The 8,885-nt window shown below is 32.2% G+C and overlaps 5 gene segments (V, D, J or C); 3 read left to right on the plus strand and 2 right to left on the minus strand.

The window, feature by feature from the left end:
- The first annotated feature begins 172 nt into the window (after positions 1-172).
- Positions 173-818, plus strand: LOC125262098. The segment is given in 2 exon segments: positions 173-254; positions 417-818. Coding segments are annotated over 2 exon segments (351 nt in total).
- A 1,922-nt stretch (positions 819-2,740) lies between these two features.
- Positions 2,741-4,307, minus strand: LOC125262093. The segment is given in 3 exon segments: positions 2,741-3,284; positions 4,031-4,136; positions 4,272-4,307. Coding segments are annotated over 3 exon segments (465 nt in total).
- Positions 4,308-4,370: 63 nt separating this feature from the next.
- On the plus strand, positions 4,371-4,931 carry LOC125262097. The segment is given in 2 exon segments: positions 4,371-4,452; positions 4,615-4,931. Coding segments are annotated over 2 exon segments (351 nt in total).
- Positions 4,932-5,990: 1,059 nt separating this feature from the next.
- Positions 5,991-7,204, plus strand: LOC125262094. The segment is given in 2 exon segments: positions 5,991-6,283; positions 6,462-7,204. Coding segments are annotated over 2 exon segments (351 nt in total).
- Positions 7,205-7,487: 283 nt separating this feature from the next.
- Positions 7,488-8,078, minus strand: LOC125262090. The segment is given in 1 exon segment: positions 7,488-8,078. A coding segment is annotated over 1 exon segment (372 nt).
- Positions 8,079-8,885: the final 807 nt, after the last annotated feature.

Raw genomic sequence — 8,885 nt, forward strand, 5'->3', positions numbered from 1 at the left:
AAAGAATTAAATTGTTAATAATTAAAATGTTGTAAAATGTATGTTGATTGATTTTTAAGGTAAATTCCATGATGCATCTGAAAGTGTTTTTGAGTAGAGAGTGTTTTGCATATGAACTGAACACTCGCTTAAAACTGCACTGATGATTATTAGTGTCTGACACTGACACACACACACACACACACACACACACACACTTAAAACAATGATGTCTCTTATTCTAATGCTGTGGACACTCGGTCTGCTCGCTCAAGGTTCAAAAAATATATTTTCTACATTATGATGATATGATACATTTTTAAATTTATTCGTGCAAAATTTTGAATTTGTGCTTTATGTTTGATTTTTTTATGGATTAATTTAATTAACTGTTTTATGGCAAACTTCTTTTCATTTGTTTTTGAACTCTCTCCCAGTGTCTCATCAAGAGGTTCAGTCTCCTGAGTCTCTGAGTGTTAAAGCAGGAGAGTCCGTCTCTATGAGCTGCACTGGGACCAGCGGAGTTGGTGATGACATGAGCTGGTATCTGCTGAAACCTGGAGAAGCTCCTAAACTCCTGATCTATACAGCAAGTGAACTTGAATCTGGAGTCCCAGATCGGTTCAGTGGAAGTGGAAATGAACCTGATTTTACACTGAACATTCGTGGAGTCCAGCCTGAGGATGCAGGAGTTTATTTCTGTATGGGGTTTTATTCTGATCCAGCGTTCACACAGTGAAACAACATCGTACAAAAACTTCCCTCAGTCAGACAGTACAATGAATTTACTCAAGAAGTATGAACTAATTTACATTAAATGAGAAATTATTCCTTCAGTATGAACAGAATAGATAATTGATCTAACATTCTGTCTGTGATTCTGTGATAAACATGACACACAAGCACCCACATAGTATTTAATTGAATTTAATTTAATTTAATTTAACTGAATTTAATAATTTAATTTAATATCCAATCCAACAATATGTTTCTCAATTTCTATTCCATCATTTTATTCCTATAACATATAGTATTTCCATAATACAGACTGATTACAAATTTACTAATTTAATACATACATATGTACATACATATTTATTTATTTATTTATTATTGATTGATTGATTGCATAGGTTTATTATTGTGCTCTGTACACGCTGATAACTAACATATCTCAGTGATCACTACATAAAATTCACAAATTTTGTTTACAAGACTTTCCCAATAATCTGCATATATGTATATTTGAAAATTATTATATTGGGTTAAATTATTCAATTTAAAAATGGAATATATGCAATTGGAAGTTTAATTGTGTTTTATTAAATTAAATTAAATGTGAAACTTCTAGAAAATAGAGGAAAATGTTTGCCTTCAAAATAGAGGTGACACACCATCAGTTGGCTTTTTAGCTCCTATACAGCTAATAATAAACATTTATGTAAGATACAGCAGCATAATTAAAAAATTCACAAATGTCTGCCCTGTTAAATATGTACACCTGTTACACATGTGTATAATCAAATCACTTATACTAAATAAAATATAAAAATACAAGCAATACAATACACTAATGATACAGATCTAAATACATCAGTTCCTGTAGATTATAGATTTGAAATATTAAGATAATTTTACCATTTGTTTCACAACCCTCTATATTTCAGGACATAATGACATTTATAATGTGATTAACTGAACATGTATTTAGTTTCTTATTTCATTCTGCACTTACTTCCAGTTTAGTTTAGTTCCTCATCTGAAAGCCCTCAACGATTTCCATTTATTCCAGATTATTTGAAGAGCAGCAGTCAACAACTGAATCCTGCAAAAGTGCCTGTTTGATTGTTTTATCACATTAAGTCAATCCAGGAGGAAAGTGAATGTGTTTTCAGGAGTCTGTTGAGTTGAGAGTGTTTTGCATGTTTACTGCTCCACAAACAAAACTCCTCGGTTTTGTTTGTGGAGCAGAACCGGTTCAGTGGAAGTTATTCTGGATATCAATTTATGCTGAACATACGTGGAGTCCAGACTGAAGATGCAGGAGAATATTTCTGTATGGGGTATTACAGTGATGGAGTGTTCACACAGTGAAACAACATCGTACAAAAACTTCCCTCAGTCAGACGGCACAATGAATTTACTCAAGCAGTATGAACTAATTTACATTAAATAAGAAATTAATTCTTCAGTATGAACAGAATAGAATCTAATTAAACATGCAAATTAGTGCATAATCAGAAAATCTGGTATATTTAAACAACATTTCAGAAAACTTGAAATTAAAATATGTATGCAATTCTTAATGTAATCAATCAACTGTGGAAGTATTGTGAAATCTTTTAGTTTATTACTACTATTATTATTATTATTATTATTATTATTGTACCTCTTCATCTGGCTTGTCTTGCCATTTTTTCTTTCATCTTGTTCAAATGCACAATTCTTGACAGTCAGAATTCAGACTATTGGCCCTAAATTTATTGTAATCTAATTAAAATAAGTATAAATGTATTCAATAAAATATTTTTATTGTCACTGTCATTTTTTAAATACCTTATTTTAGATTTTGATGAATGTTTAAAAATCAAAAGTAGGCTTGCTCAAATATTATATTTAATAAAAATTATGATGAAGATGTCAATGTCTCTTTTACTGTAATTGATATTTTCAATATTAAACTATTATTTTTATATCCATCCAATAAAAATAGTTTTTCAATTTCGAAGTGTTTAATATTTCAGCAAGAAAGTCAACAGCATATTTGAGTCAAAATGCTTTTATTTGGCAGCAATAAAACAACAAACACATCATTGCTGTTACAACAGAATATTTGAAGAACACTAACAGGCTGAAAGATTTATTGTTGAGCATTGACTGATTTAGGACAGTCCTTTGAAATAGCTGCATATGTGTGAGTGTAAATGAAATATGCATGTCTATAATCTCTGTGTGATGTGTGTGTGTGTGTGTGTGTGTGTTTCACTGGTCATCACACTGCTGTGTGTTCAGGCTCTCGGTCACTGCATTCTGGGATGGGTGCGTGGCGTCACAGCTGATGGTTGTTGCTCTGCTCCACTCACTCTCAGTGAGGCTCAGGCTGCTGCTCCAGCTGTACAGTCCATCCTTCTGCAGCACACTGGGACTCAGATTCACAGCAGAGCTCCTGCTGCTGCCATCCACCTTCCAGCTCAGCTTCCAGTCAGAGGGGAATCCCTTACTGCCCACACACACCACTGTAGCCTTACCCTGCTGCAGCTCGTCTCTGGAGGGCGGCAGGACCGTGAGAGTGGGACGAGTGGCAGCTAAAGAGAGAGAGAGAGAGAGAGAGAGAGAGAGAGAGAGAGAGAGAGTGAGTTTCAGTCTCTCACTTCCCTTTAAGAGATTCAGAGTTAATCAGGCAGACCTGAAGTGCAACAGCCTGTAAAAACACATTTACCAGCAATCACACATATGTCTATACTTGGATTTAATCATCATCATTCATCATTCATTATATTATATTGGATCTATAATTTTTTAATAATCTATTTTTCATTTGTTCAAATTATTAAATGATTCCTTGTTACACATTTACTCTGTTACTAACAGTGTATTACTAACTTTTTGTAGACTGAAAGCAACCCCGAATGAAGACACATTTCTGTCTCATGTGACATTTATTAAAAAAAACACTTTTCATTAAAAACTTTTCATTAATCGAGAATTAATAAAACATTTAATAATTATTAAAAACTGTTAGTAATAAGATAGTTCTAACTTTATATAATTCCTAAGACGTCCTACTATCTATATTGACACTTTATGCATAACAAAATGTTTTAATGTTTTCTTGTTTGACTCTGTTAAATCATCTGTAGAGGTGAGAAAAAAACTACTTATACAGACATTAACTTTATATTTCATGCCAAACGATTAATTAATAATGTTACACCAGAATAAAACTTTCAATTATTTATTCTTATATTTGTCATTGGTATTTTTTTTAAATGTCCTCTGTTGTTCTTTTCATTCAGTGTTTCATTTATGAAATAAAAAGAGATTTACTTACTTCCAACTGAGAGTCGAGTTCCTCCACCGAACGTGTTCCACAGTGATACAAACCCAATCAGCGACTGTACAAAAACCTCCTGCACTAAAACTGACACTGAGTTACACTAACATCAACACTGACACTAAAACTGTATCTAGTTTAGTTTTGCTCAGACAGCCGAAAAAAAGAAATAAATTGTTAATAATTAAAATGTTGTAAAATGTATGTTGATTGATTTTTAAGGTAAATTCCATGATGCATCTGAAAGTGTTTTTGAGTAGAGAGTGTTTTGCATATGAACTGAACACTCGCTTAAAACTCCACTGATGATTATTAGTGTCTGACACCGACACACACACACACACACACACACACACACACACTTAAAACAATGATGTCTCTTATTCTAATGCTGTGGACACTCGGTCTGCTCGCTCAAGGTTCAAAAAATATATTTTCTACATTATGATGATATGATACATTTTTAAATTTATTCGTGCAAAATTTTGAATTTGTGCTTTATGTTTGATTTTTTTATGGATTAATTTCATTAACTGTTTTACGGCAAACTTCTTTTCACTTGTTTTTGAACTCTCTCTCAGTGTCTCATCAAGAGGTTCAGTCTCCTGAGTCTCTGAGTGTTAAAGCAGGAGAGTCAGTCTCTATGAGCTGCACTGGGACCAGCGGAGTTGGTGATGACATGAGCTGGTATCTGCTGAAACCTGGAGAAGCTCCTAAACTCCTGATCTATACAGCAAGTGAACTTGAATCTGGAGTCCCAGATCGGTTCAGTGGAAGTGGAAATGAACCTGATTTTACACTGAACATTCGTGGAGTCCAGCCTGAGGATGCAGGAGTTTATTTCTGTATGGGTTATTACAGTGGTGGAGTGTTCACACAGTGAAACAACATCATACAAAAACTTCCCTCAGTCAGACAGTACAATGAATTTACTCAAGAAGTATGAACTAATTTACATTAAATGAGAAATTATTCCTTCAGTATGAACAGAATAGGTAATTGATCTAACATTCTGTCTGTGATTCTGTGATAAACATGACACACAAGCACCCACATAGTTTTTAATTGAATTGAATTGAATTGAATTTAACTGAATTTAATAATTTAATTTAATATCCAATCCAACAATATGTTTCTCAATTTCTATTCCATCATTTTATTCCTATAACATATAGTATTTCCATAATACAGACTGATTACAAATTTACTAATTTTATTTATTTATTTATTTATTTATTCATTCATTTATTTATTTATTTGTTTATTTATTTATTTATTTATTATTGATTGATTGATTGATTGATTGATTGATTGATTGATTGCATAGGTTTATTATTGTGCTCTGTACAAGCTGATAACTAACATATCTCAGTGATCACTACATAAAATTCACAAATTTTGTTTACAAGACTTTCCCAATAATCTGTATATATATATATATATTTGAAAATTATTATATCGGGTTAAATTATTCAATTTAAAAATGGAATATATGCAATTGGAAGTTTAATTTTGTTTTATTAAATTAAATTAAATGTGAAACTTCTAGAAAATAGAGGAAAATGTTTGCCTTCAAAATAGAGGTGACACACCATCAGTTGGCTTTTTAGCTCATATACAGCTAATAATAAACATTTATGTAAGATACAGCAGCATAATTAAAAAATTCCCAAATGTCCACCCTATTACACATAAAAATTAGTTTTGTATTGTGTATAATCAAATCACTTATACTAAATAAAATATAAAAATACAAGCAATACACTAATGATACAGATCTAAATACATCACTTCCTGTAGATTATAGATTTGAAATATTAAGGTAATTTTGCCATTTGTTGCACAACCCTCTATATTTCAGGACATAATGACATTTATAATGTGATTAACTGAGCATGAATTTAGTTTCTTATTTCATTCTGCACTTACTTCCAGTTTAGTTTAGTTCCTCATCTGAAAGCCCACAATGATTTCTAATTATTCCAGAATATTTGAAGAGCAGCAGTCAACAACTGAATCCTGCAAAAGTGCCTGTTTGATTGTTTTATCACATTAATCACAGTAAATCCAGGAGGAAAGTGGATGTGTTTTCAGGAGTCTGTTGAGTGGAGAGTGTTTTGCATGTTTACTGCTCCACACACAAAACTCCTCTGATGATCAGTGTGTGTTCAGTCCTGACAGAGTCTCTGACACACTGAACAATGATGTCTCTTTTACTGATTCTGACTACACTGACTCTGCTGGCGCAAGGTTAAACATTTTTTCCCTACATTTTCAGAGTTTGGTATTTATTTTTGTAAATATTTGACTCTGTTGTGCTTTGTTTTCATTTATAATTTATTATAAATGTTTTTTTTTTTTTTTAAATAAAGGATGTAAATATCTAATAATATGTAATTAAATGTAAATTTTTAAATCTCTCTCTCAGTGTCTCATCAAGAGGTCCAGACTCCTGAGTCTCTGTCTGTTAAAGCAGGAGAATCTGCCACTATTAGCTGCACTGCGTCTTCTGGAATTGGTTATTCCATGAGCTGGTATCTGCTGAAACCTGGAAAAAGTCCTAAACTCCTGATATACTATTCAAGTAACCTTGCATCCGGAGTTTCAAACCGGTTCAGTGGAAGTTATTCTGGATATCAATTTATGCTGAACATTCGTGGAGTCCAGACTGAAGATGCAGGAGATTATTACTGTATGGGGTATTATTCTGGTCCAGTGTTCACACAGTGAAACAACATCATACAAAAACTTCCCTCAGTCAGACGGCACAATGAATTTACTGAAGCAGTATGAACTAATTTACATTAAATAAGAAATTATTTCTTCAGTATGAACAGAATAGAATCTAATTAAATATGCCAATTAGTGCATAATCAGAAAATCTGGTATATTTAAACATAACATTTCAGAAAACTTGAAATTAAAATATGTATGCAATTTTTAATGTAATCAATCAACTGTGGAAGTATTGTGAAATCTTTTAGTTTATTACTATTATTATTATTATTATTGTACCCTCTTCATCTGGCTTGTCTTGTCATTTTTTCTTTCATCTTGTTCAAATGCACAATTCTTGACAGTCAGAATTCAGACTATTGGCCCTAAATTTAATGTAATCTAATTAAAATAAGTATAAATGTATTCAATAAAATATTTTTATTGTCACTGTAATTTTTTAAATACCTTATTTTAGATTTTGATGAATGTTTAAAAATCAAAAGTAGGCTTGCTCAAATATTATATTTAATAAAAATTATGATGAAGATGTCAATGTCTCTTTTACTGTAATTGATATTTTCAATATTAAAATATTATTTTTATATTCATGCTATAATCAATAATCGCAATGGACATACATTCCAAGAAAAATAAAAATAGAAAGTGGGATTTCACATTTTAGGCTGTTTTTCGATTTCAAAGTGTTTAATATTACAGCAAGAAAGTCAACACCATATTTGAGTCAAAATGCTTTTATTTGGCAGCAATAAAACAACAAACACATCATTGCTGTTACAACAGAATATTTGAAGAACACTAACAGGCTGAAAGATTAATTGTTGAGCATTGACTGATTTAGGACAGTCCTTTGAAATAGCTGCATATGTGTGAGTGTAAATGAAATATGCATGTCTATAATCTCTGTGTGTGTGTGTGTGTTTCACTGGTCATCACACTGCTGTGTGTTCAGGCTCTCGGTCACTGCATTCTGGGATGGGTGCGTGGCGTCACAGCTGATGGTTGTTGCTCTGCTCCACTCACTCTCAGTGAGGCTCAGGCTGCTGCTCCAGCTGTACAGTCCATCCTTCTGCAGCACACTGGGACTCAGATTCACAGCAGAGCTCCTGCTGCTGCCATCCACCTTCCAGCTCAGCTTCCAGTCAGAGGGGAATCCCTTACTGCCCACACACACCACTGTAGCCTTACCCTGCTGCAGCTCGTCTCTGGAGGGCGGCAGGACCGTGAGAGTGGGACGAGTGGCAGCTAGAGAGAGAGAGAGAGAGAGAGAGAGAGAGAGAGATGAGAGTTTCATTCTTCTTAAAAACAACTCTATCAGTCTTTCACTTCCCTTTATGAGATTCACAGTTAATCAAGCAGATCTGAAGTGCAACAGCCTGTAAAAACACATTTACCAGCAATTACACATATGTCTATACTTGGATTTAATCATCATTCATCATCATTCATCATTCATTATATTATATTGGATCTATAATTTTTTAATAATCTATTTTTCAGTTGTTTAAATTATTAAATGATTCCTTGTTACACATTTACTCTGTTACTAACAGTGTATTACTAACTGTTTGTAGACTGAAAGCAACCCTGAATGAAGACACATTTCTGTCTCATGTGACATTTATTAAAAAAAAACTTTTCATTAAAAACTTTTCATTAATCGAGAATTACTAAAACATTTAATAATTATTAAAAACTGTTAATAATAAGATAGTTCTAACTTTATATAATTCCTAAGATGTCCTACTATCTATATTGACACTTTATGCATAACAAAATGTTTTAATGCTTTCTTGTTTGCCTGTTAAATCATCTGTAGAGGTGAGAAAAAAACTACTTATACAGACATTAACTTTATATTTCATGCCAAACGATTAAAAAAAATACATTTATTCTTTGTCAAATATGATTTACCATTTTGATGGATAAAATTCTCAGTAATAAAATAGTTATTGTTTAAACTGGTCTAAAGAAGAGTTAAGGAAAGTTAGCATATTATTTAATAATGTCACACCAGAATAAAACTTTCAATTATTTATTCTTATATTTGTCATTGGTATTTTTTTTAAATGTCCACTGTTGTTCTTTTCATTCAGTGTTTCATTTATGAATTAAA

This window comes from Megalobrama amblycephala, unplaced genomic scaffold (assembly GCF_018812025.1).
Source record: "Megalobrama amblycephala isolate DHTTF-2021 unplaced genomic scaffold, ASM1881202v1 scaffold599, whole genome shotgun sequence".
Taxonomy (NCBI): Eukaryota; Metazoa; Chordata; class Actinopteri; order Cypriniformes; family Xenocyprididae; genus Megalobrama; species Megalobrama amblycephala.